Raw genomic sequence first — 17,284 nt, 5'->3', positions numbered from 1 at the left:
TTACAAATAGTACTGTAAAGAACACCCTTGTAGGAAAATCTTTGTACCATTCTTAATATTTCTTTAAGGTGTATTCCTTAAAAGATTAGCTCAGTGGGTAGGCTTTTTAAAAATTTTTCATACAGCTGCCAAATTGACCTCCAGAAAAATCGTTTGGTGGGAGAGCACCCTTATCAGTTTGCCTGCCATTCTGTTGATTCTTTAGGATTTTACCTCTCCCCACTAGTGTCGCCCTTGTTGGGGTCATCTATCTTCACAATTAAAGCTTTGAAGATAATAATCATCTTTTGTACCCTTCATGGCTTTGCTTCATGGAAATGACTCTACTGATCTTATTTATTTTCTGCATACATCCCTAGCTTGCAAAACCACTGAAAGATAAATCAGCAATAAAAAGATAACAAAGTGGCTCATGCCTATAATCCCAACACTTTGGGACGCCCAGGCGGGAGAATCACTTAAGGCCAGGAGTTCAAGACAGGCCTGGACAACACAGTGAGACCCCCCATCTCGACCAAAAAAAGTTGATTAGATAGATAGATAGATAAGATAGATAGATAGATAGATAGATAGATAGATAGATAGATAGATAGATAGATAGATAGATATAAAATTAGCCAGGCATGATGGTGTGCACCTATAGTCCCAGCTACTCAGGAGGCTGAGGAAGGAGGATGGCTTGAGCCCAGGAGTCCAGCCTGAATGACAGAGCAAGACCCTGCCCCCTCCCCTGAAAAAAGCCCCCGTGTGTTTGGAAATTAAGGAATATGCTTCTAAATCACATCTGGATTAAAGAAGAAACGTACTGAAAATTAGAACATGTTTTTCACTGAATGAGAATGAAAATACTACATAGTAAAGCTTTGGGGTTGCTTTTAAAACATCACTAAAAGGAAAACTTGACACTTTAAGAATAAACAGTGAAAATTAATCAGCTAAAAGTACAGCTCAGGAACTTAGCAAAAACAAACAAACAAAAATAAAGTTATTGAGGTCAGTAGCTTCTTATACATCTTTGTATCCCCTCTCATTTCCCAAACAGCGCTTGACACATGAGAGCAACTTGATGAGCATCGGACTGGATTTGTTCAATCTTTAAAGGCCATGGTTCTGAACATGTGGTATTTCTAAACTGTCAGGGATGAGGGAATGTTTCCAATCTGATTGATCTGCCAAAATAATCCATCCAAGTGTTATCTAATGCTTGCAATAGTAGATTCGAAGTTGGGGAGTAAGAAATGCCTAACGGGCCATGTGTTGAAGTGGGCTAGTGAAGATTACCATGGTTCACCAGGTTCACAGTGCCCTAGGTTATGGTATGGCTGCCTTTTCCTTAACTTGGAGATTCCAGGGAAGTGTTTTGTGTTTATTGTACAAAAAAATCTCTTGGAGATAAAGGCTAAAGGTAAGTCCCTTTGTATCATTCCATCAGGCACATTGCTTTTGATCATCAGAAGCCAAGAACAAGGACCTGGTCCTATGCCTTTTACATGGGCAACTGTCTGTTGAAGTTAAAGAAAGTTTTGCATGTATAAGGGATGGAGGATTAGGCCCTGGGGATCAATTTTACTCAAGGAAAAAGAAGTGACTTTAATTTCATTAATGGTCTCCTGGATGATTCTGCTACAAGTTTAATTCTCCATTAAATATTAATGCCGCTCAGTGCTTAGCATCCTGCCTTCAGTATCATACCACTCATTCTGACACTAACCTGTTTTATATTTTATAACCGTATCACAGGGCTTTTTCAGGAGAAGTCAGCAAAGCAATGCCACCTACTCCTGTCCTCGTCAGAAGAACTGTTTGATTGATCGAACCAGTAGAAACCGCTGCCAACACTGTCGATTACAGAAATGCCTTGCCGTGGGGATGTCTCGAGATGGTGAGCTCTTACAGCTTGAGTTGTACAGTTGCAAGGGGTTGTGAAAGTGCCTTCTAAAACCTGGACTCAGATCTGCCAATATCTGCCCCGCCTGTCCCCTCCTCATTATTCCACCTCACGCCCCCCATGCTCCTCTGGCAGCTTCATAGAACTCACAACAGCCGCTTCCTCCTCCTCCTCCTCCTCAGTATCAGCCAGCTGGCTGATGGGTGGGGGTGGTGTGGAGGAGAAGTGTCTCGTGGTCAGAACACCTTCAGATTTTTGATATTTCAGCCATTATAGGTGGGTCGATTGATTGACGGTAAGTGTCATCTGGGGCCTTACTAAAGATGCCTCCTCTAGGCATTTTCCCCCGTAGGAAACGTGAACCACAACTGTTACTTGCTTTACACTAGTAAGTCTATTGGAGGTTGAGATGAAGCCGCTTTTATGCTAACTGGATATTTTGAATCACATGCCAAAGCCAACTATTTGTACATACAGAATGTGTGAAAATAGTGCAAAGCATGGCTCAATGACAAGTGTTCTTTTCATTAAACGAAGCTACTTTAAGGAATAGAGACCATCTATCATTCCAGTATAAAACGTTTCAAGATCTTCCTGGAAAACTATCTTAAGTGCACTGAATAATCGACACCAGATTTCAAGACAGTTATGCTTATACGTGGAAACTGGGCAGAAAGCACAGCGGGTCCATTTTAAGGATTTTTTCCAAATATACCAGCTGGCTCTCTTAAGAGATCCCTTTGAAGGAAAATGTCTCCTCCAATGGAATTTCAGCCTGTGGAAAAATACTTCAGAATGCGGAGCAGGCTTTCCAACAGTCTGCCTTCCCCGTAATCTGATGTTCTTAGTGCCCATAGACCTACATAGGCACGAGTTCACTTTTGCTCCTGCATATTCTAAGAAGCCACTCTGTGTACCACTACAAAAGTGAAGCTTTTGTCATTGGAAGTTACAAATCACAGAACTTCCACCATATTCTCAGAAATTCCTGTGACATGCAACTCGGCAGATTTCACCTTCTGATGGTACTAAACTGACAAAGTTAGGTATATCTCCTCCATTTGTAAGTTCAAATCACAAGTTGTGTGTGCATTTTCTCAAGAGCTGGTCCCTTTATTTCACTTACAGGATATAATTGCCATTGTTAATATTAAGACAAAAGTTAAATCATAATTGCAGAGTCACAGCAGAAAGTTTCACCTGTGGGTATTAGGCCCCTTAGGTGTCCTAGAAAATGTTTTCCAAAACATTAAGCACCTTCAGTATGCCTTCTGAAAATTTTGCATACAAGAAATAGCACAAGTTGTTGTAGGCATAGAATGAATTCTGGAGGTTATGAAATTATGGTTCTGAAACTCAGAGCCCACATCAGCCTGGTTGCTGCCTGAGCAGCGCCACCTAAGTTTGTTATCTGAGTCGTGGAAACTGGAAAGTGACCAGTATTCCAGCTCACTTGTTTCCTCTGTGAACAAGGACAGAGCGTCCTCTTTGGCAAGAAAAGAATTCACCACCTGGCCACTGTGGGGGCTTTGGTTCCCAACTTCGTGTCCATCTATCCTGCCTCCTGCCCTGGACTCTCATAACTATGATCTTAGTCAAATGGATGGATGCATCTACCCTATCAGCTATAAATTTAATCACAATCTATTAGGAGAACTAAGTCCCTCCAGCAAAGGCTGAGTCTAGCTGAAAAATCAATGAGTTCATGGAAGACGTCAGACCAGGAAATCATAGGGTTTTTTGTTTGTTTTTGTTTTCAGTTATCTTGGTGTTTCACAAGAATTCATTTGATATTCTGAATGAACTAGAAAGTTACTATAGTGATGGCTCCACTTTAAATATGGGGACACATCCCAAAGAGAAGCATTACAAACAGAAATCTGCCCAACAAGGATTATATATTATAAGGATCTTATATTATAACACCATATTTGTCCTTTCCAAATCCTGATGCTGTGATTACTTGAGGCTAAATGAGAACAGCAGAAAGTGTTTAAAGATGGGTCCGGCTGGGTGTGATGGCTCACACTTGTAATCCCAGCACTTTGGGAGGATGAGGCTGGAGGATTGCTTGAGCCCTGGAGTTCCAGACCTCAAGCCAGGGCAACATAGCAAAAATCCACCTCTACATAAAGTGAAAAAATTAGCTGGGTGTGGTGGTGTGCACACGTGGTCCCAGCTACTTAGGAGGCGGAGGTGGGAGGATCGCTTGAACCTTAGAAGGTTGAGGCTGCGGTGAGCCACGTTCACATCACTGCACTTCAGCCTGGGTGACAGAGAGCAAGACTCTGTCTCTAAATAAATAAAAAGATGGGTCTCAGGGTTCCACAGGGGCTGCCATGACCTATGAGTGGAGGAGGGGCTTCTTGGGTCAGGTACTCTGATGTAATTCAAAGAATTAGAGAGGCCTCGTCCAGTTCATTCAGACCTCACAATGCAGCTGCAGAATTAGCCATTTGATCAAGGAGGACTGTCAGAGCGCACAGGGCAGTGAACTGAATGAGCGCTGAGGTTTGGCTGCTTTTTACTCCTCGAACCCTGCGCCTTGGTCTGCATGTGGGAGAGAAAGAGGCACAGCCTAAACCAGCTGCACAGAGGGAGAGTGAACAGCCCATTAAGTTATCAGTGGGGCCCAGTGGGTAGAGTGGGGATGTGACAGCAGGAAAACAGAGATGGCATCTCTCTGGGCCTCTCCTACCTGCACCAGGTCTCCTTCTGCAACATGAGTTTCTCTGGGATGTGTGTTTGCTGTTGGGGAGCTGGAGTGAGCCTGTGTGGGTTGGAACTGTTTTCACCTCTGAATATGTCCTTATTTTGTGGTCATGCAGTTTTGGATTGAGATTGTCTGAGACTTCAAAGGAAACCCCAAAGCTCGCAGGAGAGAATATTGAAGAAAAGCGCATTGTATGTAGTATGGTTTGGCTTTTTTCTTCCAGCTGTAAAATTTGGCCGAATGTCAAAAAAGCAGAGAGACAGCTTGTATGCAGAAGTGCAGAAACACCGGATGCAGCAGCAGCAGCGCGACCACCAGCAGCAGCCTGGAGAGGCCGAGCCGCTGACGCCCACCTACAACATCTCGGCCAACGGGCTGACGGAACTTCACGACGACCTCAGTAACTACATTGATGGGCACACCCCTGAGGGGAGTAAGGCAGACTCCGCCGTCAGCAGCTTCTACCTGGACATACAGCCTTCCCCAGACCAGTCAGGTCTTGATATCAATGGAATCAAACCAGAACCAATATGTGACTACACACCAGCATCAGGCTTCTTTCCCTACTGTTCGTTCACCAACGGCGAGACTTCCCCAACTGTGTCCATGGCAGAATTAGGTAATGGCATGCATGCTTCTCCTGTGATGCTCTGTTCATGCCCTTTAAAGTAAAAGGGGCATGTCTGACTTTCCTCTAATGAGTTCTGCTAAATGTTGCAATTCACCTTTACCATTTGGGCCACTTCATTTTCTGCCCTGCCCCCTTGCTTTTGACCCTCTGCTGTTTCCCATGGTTTATCCAATACCTGCATTGACCTCTCAGCATTAGAAATGGGACAAAACCAACAAAACCAAAGCAGTCTTTGAATTCTGCAGAAAACTGGAAGCTCAGGAAATGGCTACATTAACTTCATTAGTGGTTTAGTTATATTCCAGGGATTGCTTTATACCTAAGGTGACGAAAGAAAATGGCAGTCCACAAACTGAACTTGGCCCATAGACGTATTTTTTTGACCAGTGCAGTTTTAAAATTTTTGAATCAGTTGCTAATATTTAAATTTGGATAATTATACCCAAAAGTTCAGATTTTTTAGCTTCTTGTGGGAGGGGAAAAAATGATCTATTTACAGTGGGCCAACATTTGTGAATGTCAACAGCCAACTGGCAACAGCCAGGGGCTTACACCTTTCAATGGGCCCACCCCACTCCTGGCATTTATATCATATGCACAGCCCCTGTAGGCATCTAAGTTTTGCAACTCTGATATACAGTATAAATGTTCAACAGAAATTAGCTGCTTTACTTACCAGAATGATCTGATGATGGATATTGGTGAAAAATTGATGTAATTCATATAAGGCTCACCATGCAAAAGACAAAAAACTGTCCTTTTCTTATTGCTGGAACATTACTGCTTCTTGGGAGATGTGACCTAGAAATGTTGATAACACAGACAATGGGCAACTTTCCATTTCAAGGAGGTTGTGTTAACATCCACTGCTATATTTAATCGATTTTTAAGTACAGCACTATTATTAGAAAAACTTTGATAAGAACCTTTGTAGTTTTTGAATTTGATCTGCTCCTCCTGGTGGTTCCTCACACAAGGTTATAATCCTTTGGGATATTTCAATTAGTTGCTGTGGAGATGACTAAGTTAATACGAGGAGAGAATGAAGACTTCAGATGGAAAAGAAACAGCAGGTTCAGACTTGAGCACAGAAATCCTCAGTTCACAGAAATAATGGCTGTGTTCTTTAGACGGTTTCTCTACCTCTGCACCCCATAAAACATCTTTTAAGTGAAAATTTATATTTCCAGTAAAATCTTTCTCCAAATAGAACAAATTGAATGTTCTTTACAGTTTTTACACAAGCATCTCTTTATGGGTCTAAATTTAAATCCTCAAGAGCAGAGACATTTTAAGCCTGGTCTTTAACCACTGAACAGCATTAAAAGGTGTATTGCAGCTCTTTTGATTAACAGAGAAACCTCTGAACTAGAAGCCAAGCTGAGCAGAGGTAGGTTTGGTTTTTTTTTTTTCTTGAACTAGAACAAAAACCTTCCATTTTTGTCATGAAATCTTGGTTGGCTGAGCCTTAAGCAGAACTGTAATGAAAGTAAAATTTTCAGATATGAATAAGGATTTGATTGAAAGCTGACATGATACCATGAAAAATGACCTGACTCACTTTAGGTTTGCTTCCACCTTACCGTAAGTATTAGTGACTCTGTCCTGTTTGCTTGTCAAATGTTCAATCCTGAAATAAATCCATAGGCCTTAGGCAAAGCATTGCCCTTGAACATGGCACTTTGGCTAAAAAATGCACTGACACCGAAGTGGGGCCAGAGATGGCTGAGCTGATTCCCTGAGGCTCCCGGACAAGTCAGCTTCCTCTTCCGTGGTCTCACTCTCCAGTGCAGTCTGGGAGCCCTGCCCCCTCATTGCTTGCTCTATGTGCTTTTAAATTAGGAATTTTTCACAGGTGGTGTGGCATTTTCCAGGATAAATTAAATGAGATCATCACTAGGAGAATTCCCAAACCCAAAACTAAACTAGCATTTATCTGGAAAGGATATAATTGGGCTGTAATTCTCTTATCCCATTTATGCATGCAAAGTGTTTCAGGGAACTAAGAGTATCATGAAAGTGGCCCAAGTCTTGTTGCTGCTTCTCCAAAGCTACTTACATTTCCCTGGTATTTCTTTTGGGGCTTACAGCCTGCTATCTCTTTAAGACTCTTGACTTCATTTTACGCTAAACTTTGTCATCAGATTTTAAACAAATGAAACCAATTATGTAATAGGAAGATAAATTATAAACCAACACATCCTAAGTCCAATTCTCTCTTTCAAGTGTAGTATGCACAACCTATTACTTTTAGTGAAAAATATGTCTTCATCCTTGGCTAGGAAATTTTGCCCTTGGTGTACAATTAGTACCTGAATTATACATTCCAGATAAACAACCTAGGTTTTAAGTGCAAATTATGTTTGTTACTATAATTGATATCTAAAGCTTTGCACAGGAGAAACAACTGATATATTGGGCAAACATGAGACAAGAAATCCACTTATATGGGTGGTGGTCCTAGCATTAATATAAGTTGTACAACCCAGTATAAGTCACATAACATCTGTGAGCTGTAGTTTCTCTACCCCTAGAATATAAAGATCTGTGTCTCAATCATAGCTCTGCCACTTGCCAGCTGTGACACCTTGAAGAAGTCACTTCACTGTGGTTCAGTTTCCTCATCTGTAAAATTGAGATAATACTAGTACCTTTCTCCTGGGGTTGTTATAAGGATTAAGTGAGAAAACACATATATTTAGGATAGATACAAATTAGGTGGGACTGGCATATAGTAAATGCTATATGTGTTAACTGTTATCATAATTCTTAATGTCATTATTATTTGTTAAACAAGGACAGTTTGGACTAGATGCTTTCTAAAGTTCCTTCCCACTGTGAAAATCTGTGACTAACTCAGAAGCCAGGACTTCCCATCCGAAGTATCAAAGCGCTGGCTGTATTGCTGAAGTAGTCATGGTTGGGGCACATGACTTGCCCCAGTCACAAAGTGAGGTAGATAGATTATCTGCTGAGCTCAGACAAGCCAGGTCTCCTAACTCCTAGCACAAAGTATTTCACTATTCCAGACTTTATCTGAGAGACCACGCTTAAAATCTCGACTTTTATTCAGCCTGACCATACTCGCGTTTGCTGAAATGGAGATTTAAAAATAGCAAAGTGTCTAAAATCTTACACTTGCCAAATCGACTTGGAATGAAAGGCTGTTGGTGAGCAGATGGTGTGAATGCAACCACTGCCCTCTATTGGTATGTCATGCACATTGCATGATTTGTTGTCTCACTTTTTATTGGCTGTTTTAAATAGGTAGGGATAAGTGGCCACAGTTTCTTAAGACAAAGTGAAACCACAAGATGCTAAGTATCTTATTAACTAGAAATGAAGCATAACCTGGAAGGAAATGATATGAGCCTCTTCTCATCCTTCACTCCACAGCATTCCCCTCTGCTTCCCCGTGAACTCTTCATCTTCATTTTTTTATTGGCAAAAATTGGTTTACATTCTAGAAACGATCTTATATAGTGAGAGTTCTTTCCAAAAGAGGTAGTTCACTACCTTATTTATGTATTTTCTTGTTTCTTACTCCCCATTATTTTTGTCTTTACTCACCTCTTCTCAAGCATCATTGATTCTAAGACACATAATTTACTGGCTTCTCCCTCTCACTCTCAGTTTCTCATTCTTTCCTTTACATTTGTTCTTTTATTTATGTGTGTGTGTGTGTGTGTGTGTGTGTGTGTGTGTGTGTGTGTGTGTGTATGTTATTTATTCATGCTGTTTTAGTGTCTGTGTGTTTCCAAGAAGGGCTGTTCAGGTTTATTATGTTTCAGTGTCTCTAAGGAGATTCTGGTTTCCAGCTCCATTTAGGTGAACCTGCTCTGTTTTCACACAAACAAGTCTGCTTCTGTTTGACAAGAGCAGTAACAAATTTCCAAACAAATAGATACTCTCTCTAGTGTTGCCAAGTTTGCATTCAGCACCATTCTTTTAAAATGGCTTGCCTATTCTATGGTCAAAACCCTAGGGAGAGGGATCATTTTTTGATATGGTTTTATATTCATGGGATTTTGTCAATTCTTTTTAAAGAAATACTTCTTTAATCATCCTTCCCTTCCAGAACAGTTATTACCAAGCTACTCCAAATTGTTAGTTCCTGGCATCTAGATTCCAGCAGCCTTCCATGTGGTCCTCCTGCCTGAGCTTCTCTGTTCTGCAATCCACTAAGCACAAAACTGCTTGTTCCATTTCCCCAGATATAATTTTATTTTCATTTTTATTTTTTTTAAGATGGACTCTCGCTCTGTTATCCAGGCTGGAGTGCAGTGGTGCGATCTTGGCTCACTGCAATGTCTGGCTTTCAGGTTCAAGTGATTCTCCTGCTTCAGCCTCCCAAGTAGCTGGGATTACAAGTGCCCGCCACCACACCCAGCTAATTTTTGTATTTTCAGTAGAGACAGGGTTTCACCATGTTGGCCAGGCTGGTCTCAAACTCTAGACCTCATGCCTCAGCCTCCCAAGTAGCTGGGATCACGGCGGCCACCACCATGCCCTTGTATTTTTAACAGATACATGTTGGCCAGGCCGGTCTTGAACTCCTGACCTCAAGTGGTCTACCCACCTCAGCCTCCCAAAGTGCTGGGATTACAGGCGTGAGCCACCACACCCAGCCAATCTCTTCCATTTCTGACAGCTTCAATTACTTTTTTCTTTCTCTTCTTCTGGGTAATTCAGCTTTATATCTTATTATCTAATGTCTTGAATTGTCCTTCCAGTGTGTTCATACGTGTTTGCCAGATTACAAGTTCCTAGAGAAAACTTCTTTGGCCTCTAAGTCTTTAATATCTTCAAACTCCTTAAGCTCAAGTATAATAACTAATATTCGGTAGCACATTCTAAGTAATCCTCCACATTCTAAGGGCTCAACTCTTTTAATTCTCATAGCAGCCCTGTGAAATAGGTACCATTTCCCTCATTTTACAAATGAGGAAACCAAGCACAAAGAGGTTAAATAACATACCCGAGATCGCATAGCTAGTAAGTAGCAGAGCTGAGATACAGACTCAAATGGTCTAGCTCCAGAGTCTATGACTTCACAACTACACTATGCATAGCCACATGGTAGGCCCTCAGTAATGCTTATTCTGCAATTTGCAGGAAAAACTAAATAAATACCTAGTTGTCACCATAAAAGAGTATCATTTTCTAGTTTTTCAAGAATAAGAATAATCCTTCCCAGGTCAATGTTATGTGGCAGATGTGTCTTCATAAAAATGCCAAGAAGAAACACCAGGTTAATCATTTCCTATGTCTATCTAGGTCAGTATTTTATCGTTCCTAGACATGAGTATAAAGACACAGAACAAGGGCAAAGTCAGGAGGGTCTCTGAAGTCACCAAGTCGTATCTTCAAATGTTGGCTTTGCAAAGTCCCTATCCTCTTTCATGTTGCCAAATACAAAACAGTTCCAAATTACTTGTTTAAATGTGTAAAGACAGTCAAAACCCGCACAGACATTGTTTTCTACTTGTTATTTTTTAAAGTAAATATTACATCACCAGTTATTCAAAGAACTTGGCTTTTCATGTTTGTGATCTCCTGTTTTCTCCTTAGAACACCTTGCACAGAATATATCTAAATCTCATCTGGAAACCTGCCAATACTTGAGAGAAGAGCTCCAGCAGATAACGTGGCAGACCTTTTTGCAGGAAGAAATTGAGAATTATCAAAACAAGGTATGATCTGAGGAATTTTTCCTCCTAGGATTGAGGCAGTATTGGGGAGGGTGTTGGTATAGGAAATTTGGTCAAGAGTTCCCACAGACCAAAGAATGAGTGTCTTTCATCAGATATCAGGTTTCTGTTTAAGTATCTTTTTTCCAAAGCTGCTAATGTACTTGAAGCTTTGCAGATGCCTGCATGCAAAATTTCAGCAATAGCAAATAATTTCTATTGCTTTCTAGGTATACACATACCTCCTTCCATTTGTCAACAGGAGAATAGATTAAGCAGCTTCCAAAAGCCCAAATGAATTGAGATTTGTCTCAATATCCCAATCAAAGATTTTAAGGTCTGGAAGTTCATGTAAAATAATCTCAGCCTCATGTTTCTGAAAGTTGACAAGGAAGCTTCATGTTTCTGGAAGTTGTATTAGGGAGTATATACAAAAAAAGTGTAGAAGCTATGATCGTGACTGCAGTCTGAACCTAGCAATATGAGGCTGACAAATAGTGCCCTACTTGCCTTTTTCTATAAAACACCCAGATCGACAGGATTATCTAGGTGAATCCATTTTACATTTGAGGAAAACTAACATCCATTGGCATGTCTGGAGAGTGAAACATCAAGACCAGACCTTGACTCCTGGATCCTAATTCAGTGTTTCTTCCACCCCATCATATCGGTGGAAACAGTCTGAAACTAAGATTAGGGAAACAAGTTGGCAACAAAACACATCCAGATCATTCTGTAACTGAATTGGAGAGTGCGAATATAAAAGGAATTTAACAGGACATGTTGGGGAATAGCAACACATCACTTTGTTTGCCTTTGAGGTAGCAGGTAATGCCAGCAGCCAAAGCTACAAAGGAGAAGCAAGAAAACAGTAAGAAGCAACAAAGTATATGAAATGGGATTTTAGAGTCAGAGATGCTTGGATTTGAATCCTAGCTCCCATATCCACTAGTTTTTTGTTTTGTTTTGTTTTGAGACAGCCAGTTTTGTTTTGTTTTGTGCCCAGGCAGAAAAATATTCTTACGAAAGTGAATTAAGGATGTCATAAAGGTTCTCTAGAGGTGGTATTTATCAGAATGTGCCGTGCCTAGCTCATAGTAGGTGCACAATAAATTCAGTTGATTCCTCCTTTTCTCCCTTTCCCCAAGTAAAGTGGTATTAAATTTTCCAAGGCAAAATAATTACTTAAAAGAAGATCCAGGCTGGACGCGGTAGCTCATGCCTGTAATCCCAGCACTTTGGGAGGTCCAGGCAGACAGATCACTTGAGGTCAGGAGTTCAAGACCAGCCTGGCCAACATGGTAAAACTCTGTCTCTATTAAAAATATAGAAATTAGCTGGGTGTGGTGGCATGTGCCTCTAATCCCAGATACTCAGGAGGCTGAGGCAGGAGAATCACTTGAACCCAGGAGGCAGAGGTTGCAGTGAGCTGAGATCACGCCACTGCACTCCAGCCTGGGTGACAGAGCAAGACTCCATCTCAAAAAAAAAAAAGAAGATCCTACTTTACCACTCTTCGTGGCCCAGGGCTAAAGCAGTGGCATGCTTTGCTTTCATAACTCTTCAACTTCTGCTACAAAACCTAACATCTTCCTGGAGGATGTTAATGTGTTTCCCTCTTTAACAGCAGCGGGAGGTGATGTGGCAATTGTGTGCCATCAAAATTACAGAAGCTATACAGTATGTGGTGGAGTTTGCCAAACGCATTGATGGATTTATGGAACTGTGTCAAAATGATCAAATTGTGCTTCTAAAAGCAGGTATGTGCTTTGCAAGTGAATTTTGAGATCTCTTCCTAACCTGCTTTCATCCGCTTATTAAAGAAATGCTTGGTAAGGAAGGTGTCGGGAACAGTTTTTCTCCAATGATAATAGCTCAGGTTTTTCTTAGCAGAAATGGAGTTCTTCTGAAAGGTTTTGAGATATATTCAGGAAACATTCCCCCCCACTTCACTTCTCTTCTAGATGAAAAGATTAATTTGAAGGTCACCTGCATTCCCAAATTTTCCCATCACCTGTGTTTTGTTTCTACACTCCAAGTCCTCCGAGTTTATGATGTTAGGAAGAAGGAAGTAGAACTCAGAAAGATATACTTGTTTTTGATTCTTGGTTTAGTACACGTGAATAAATGTTTTCCTAGCAACTCTGAGACTCAGCATTGCGAGGTAGAAGAGTGCTAAGGAAGTAATTTATAAATCAACCCTCACTTCAGTTAAACAGGCCTTAGCTTCAGCACAACAGTCTTTACAGAAAACTCTGTCTTTTTGGATAGACAGCTGATGTGACTGAGAACCCGCTAGCTAAACTGCACACGACACCCACCATTCTATCTCAGAAGGAGTCTCTACATGAGCACCTTAGAAACAAACTCACTAACATCAGATGACCCAAATGACCTGAACCATTTCTGCCTCTGCTTAGGTTCTCTAGAGGTGGTGTTTATCAGAATGTGCCGTGCCTTTGACTCTCAGAACAACACCGTGTACTTTGATGGGAAGTATGCCAGCCCCGACATCTTCAAATCCTTAGGTAAGGGGTATCAAGGTGTCTTTTCTTCAAATCAGGGCTATAGGAAAAGATGCGGGTTGAGTGAAAGCTCTGCTTGGACAAAATGAAAACTGGTTATTCAGAAACAAAAATTAAGGGATTTTATACCTATTTTACTTTCTAATTAGTCACTGTAGAAAAGTCATACAGCTCGGCCGGGCACGGTGGCTCACGCCTGTAATCCCAGCACTTTGGGAGGCTGAGGCAGGCAGATCATGAGGTCAGGAGATCGAGACCACGGTGAAACCCCATCTCTACTAAAAATACAAAAAATTAGCCAGGTGTGGTGGTGGGCGCCTGTAGTCCCAGCTACTCAGGAGACCGAGGCAGGAGAATGGTGTGAACCCAGGAGGTGGAGAGTGAGCCGAGATTGCGCCACTGTACTCCACTCTGGGCGACACAGCAAGACTCCGTCTGAAAAAAAAAAAGTCATATAGGACAAAAGTTTTTTGTCTACATTACATGTAAAGATCTAGAGTTTCATTTTATCTAGTTGGTAATCAAAGGGATTTATATTATGTGTCCTTCCAGTTCCCTTCTAAATTTTTTTTTTTTTTTTTTTCTTGAGACGGAGTCTTGCTCTGTCACCCAGGCTGGAGTGTAGTGGCCGGATCTCAGCTCACCGCAAGCTCCGCCTCCCAGGTTCACGCCATTCTCCTGCCTCAGCCTCCTGAGTAGCTGGGACTACAGGTGCCTGCCACCTTGCCCAGCTAGTTTTTTTTTTTTTTTTGTATTTTTTAGTAGAGATGGGGTTTCACTGTGTTAGCCAGGATGGTCTCGCTCTCCTGACCTCATGATCTGCCCGTCTCGGCCTCCCAAAGTGCTGGGATTATAGGCTTGAGCCACCGCGCCCGGCCCCCTTCCAGATTTCAAGAAACCAGATTTGCTGGTGATACATTATTCAGATAACCTTTAGGATGTGAGTTGATACATAAGATTAAGCAAAGGACAGAAGCTTTGCCCTTCCATCCCCCTCAAACAGTAACCATCAATGAGACTGACATGCAGATATCAAAGAAAGAAAAGTTATAGCTAAGTGAAACCATGACATATAATTTATAAATAAATAATTTGGGGCCAGGCGTGGTGACTCATGCCTATAATCCCAACACTTTGGAAGGCCAAGGCAGGCAGATCACCTGAGGTTAGGAGTTTGAGACCAGCCTGGCCAACATGGCAAAGCCCTATCTCTACTAAAAATTCAAAAATTAGCTGGGCATGGTGGTGCGCGCCTGCAGTCCCAGCTACTCAGGAGGCTGAGGCAAGAGAATCACTTGAAACCGGGAGGTGGAGATTTAAGTGAGCCGAGATCGTGCCACTGCACCCCAGCCTGGGTGACAAAGTGAGACTCTGTCTCAAAATAATTAATAATAATAAATTTTGGATTTCTATAATTTAAATAAAATGAATATAGTTATTAAGAAGAATGGATAAGTATCTAAAATGAGTGATTTTTTAAAAAGTTACATGACAGAAGATATATATAATGAACTGTCATGTAGCACATTGTCATTTAAATATATACATTTGTATGTAAAATATGCAAATCTGAAGGAATAGACACCAGACTTAACCAGTCTTTTGGAAAATGGATTATTATTTTAGGGGACTTTCACATTCTGTGTTTTCAGGATGGTAAATAGTTATAATAGTTTTACTATCATAATGTGTCATTTGTTAACATTTTTAAGAATGTTTCAGATTAAATAGCGTTGAAAACAAAAACGAGTTAATTTAACATATAAGTTAGAATGTGACTACTAGACTCTATAGGTTAAAAGTGTAGGCTCTGAAATCAGGCAGCCTAGCTTTGCTTCTTAGGTTGTACTTTCTACCTGTGTGACCATAGGTGCATTACTTTCCAAGTCTCAGTTTCCTCACCTCTAAAATTGGGATAATAATAATCCTTCCTTCATAGAGCTGTCGTAAAATAAGAAGAAACCCCAAGAAATATCTTAGAGCAATACTTGCCATAGTAATCACACAACAAAAGTTCAGTCTCATTATTTTGAATGAGGATGTTGGTGGTAATGGTGATGTGATGGAAGTGGTGGCAGTGGTGGTGATGGCTAAACAGATTTTTCTTTTAAGATTTTAAACTATTAAACTGTAGAAATGCTACTACTATTCCTTCTGCTCTTCAACCACTAGATCTCTCTTCATCTTCCCCATGTTTTTCTCCTAAGACCTCCTATGGGTCTTAGGAGAACCTTAGGAAAACCTAAGACCTAGGTTTTTCTCCTAAGACAATAACCAAACTTCTAAGCTGTCTTTATTTTCATTCTGGCAGGTTGTGAAGACTTTATTAGCTTTGTGTTTGAATTTGGAAAGAGTTTATGTTCTATGCACCTGACTGAAGATGAAATTGCATTATTTTCTGCATTCGTACTGATGTCAGCAGGTAAGATAACCAAATAAAAATGGTTTTAGAATTGTCTGAGATAAAGAATTTTTACAAGGTCCATACGTTTAATAGCTGTAAAATATTTGGGAGCTACTAAGAGAGGTCTCCACCCTTATTAAATTGGATTTTAAGTCTTCAAATAACACCCTCTCTTCTCTTCTCCACCCCCCAACACAAATATATATTAAGAAAACCTCATGCCTTTCAGATAAAATGTAAAGAAATGAGAATTGAATAAAATCCAGTCCAGAATTAACCTCCTGATACCAAGAGAAATGCTGTAGTAGAATAGGGTTGCCTTTCTTAACACCAGTCTCCAGGATAACGTGATTTTTAAGACATCCTATTTTTCGTTAAAATCCATTTGGATGTCATCCACTAGATTATCTGAATTTAATCTGTGTTTTCAACCAGTACTGCATGTTTGGAGATCATCACTTTGCTAAGTTACTACCTTCTATTTGGAAGACTTACACATAAAAACTGTATCCAAAATTAACGACCCTTAAGTCACTTGGAATTCTTTTTTTTTTTTTTTTTTTTGAGACAGAGTCTCGCTCTGTCACCCAGGCTGGAGTGCAGTGGCGCGATCTCCACTCACTGCAAGCTCCGCCTCCCGGGTTCACGCCATTCTCATGTTTCAGACTCCCGTGTAGCTGGGACTACAGGCGCCCGCCACCATGCCAGGCTAATTTTTGTATTTTTAGTAGAGATGGGGTTTCACAGTGTTAGCCAGGACGGTCTCGATCTCCTGACCTTGTGATCCGCCCGTTTCGGCCTCCCAAAGTGCTGGGATTACAGGCGAGAGCCACCGTGCCCGGCCTGTCACTTGGAATTCTATTGACAATTTTAGTTGACAAAGATTACTAGAAAACTTTCGTATTTTTCAGAAAAGCTAGCAGGATTGATAATGAATATTTCAGTCCGAAGTATAATTATTAGAACGTCCCGAGGGGCCATGATAGTTTCATTTGCATTCTTATGAGTATGGCCTCATATTTAATTGTTTATCCTTTGGAAGGGAAGGATCCTTCCTTTATGTATTGGTAAAATGGAAAGGTTTAACACCCTGTTTTGTAACTTCCTTAGATCACTTTTCATTCCATTAGGAGAAATTTTGAAAGAGGAGTGAAACTGACCTCTGAGTCTCTAAATATTCATTGTGATATAATTATCTGTATCAAAAGCATCCAGAGAAGGGGGATCTTGACACCATGTCGGAGGAATGCTAAAGAATATCATTTTTTTATGTTTAGATCGCTCATGGCTGCAAGAAAAGGTAAAAATTGAAAAACTGCAACAGAAAATTCAGCTAGCTCTTCAACACGTCCTACAGAAGAATCACCGAGAAGATGGAATACTAACAAAGGTGAGTGCCGAAGGCTTCTGGTTGGCATGGCCTGAACTATCCC

General features: G+C 40.9%; 1 protein-coding gene and 1 long non-coding RNA gene across 10 annotated transcripts in view; one reads left to right on the top strand and one right to left on the bottom strand.

The window, feature by feature from the left end:
* LOC102141878 (uncharacterized) overlaps positions 1 to 17,284 on the bottom strand; it is an 81,931-nt gene that overhangs the window by 42,763 nt on the left and 21,884 nt on the right. For all 6 annotated transcript variants that reach the window (XR_012415018.1, XR_012415016.1, XR_006699816.2 and 3 more), the window contains exon 3: positions 5,909 to 6,033. This is a non-coding gene — a long non-coding RNA (uncharacterized lncRNA). The remainder of the gene's footprint in view (positions 1 to 5,908; positions 6,034 to 17,284) is intronic.
* The window catches only part of RORA (RAR related orphan receptor A), a 771,401-nt gene that overhangs the window by 742,445 nt on the left and 11,672 nt on the right, over positions 1 to 17,284 (top strand). For all 4 annotated transcript variants that reach the window (XM_045397281.2, XM_015452893.3, XM_045397280.3 and 1 more), the window contains 7 exons: positions 1,741 to 1,882; positions 4,825 to 5,220; positions 10,804 to 10,925; positions 12,550 to 12,682; positions 13,343 to 13,450; positions 15,759 to 15,869; positions 17,129 to 17,241. In XM_045397281.2, the coding sequence (XP_045253216.1) occupies positions 1,741 to 1,882; positions 4,825 to 5,220; positions 10,804 to 10,925; positions 12,550 to 12,682; positions 13,343 to 13,450; positions 15,759 to 15,869; positions 17,129 to 17,241 (1,125 nt within the window). The remainder of the gene's footprint in view (positions 1 to 1,740; positions 1,883 to 4,824; positions 5,221 to 10,803; positions 10,926 to 12,549; positions 12,683 to 13,342; positions 13,451 to 15,758; positions 15,870 to 17,128; positions 17,242 to 17,284) is intronic.

The sequence above is a fragment of the Macaca fascicularis genome, chromosome 7 (assembly GCF_037993035.2).
Source record: "Macaca fascicularis isolate 582-1 chromosome 7, T2T-MFA8v1.1".
NCBI classification, from domain to species: domain Eukaryota; kingdom Metazoa; phylum Chordata; class Mammalia; order Primates; family Cercopithecidae; genus Macaca; species Macaca fascicularis.
Note: the sequence above shows the minus strand (reverse complement) of the source record. Positions and strands in the feature narration are given on the sequence as shown.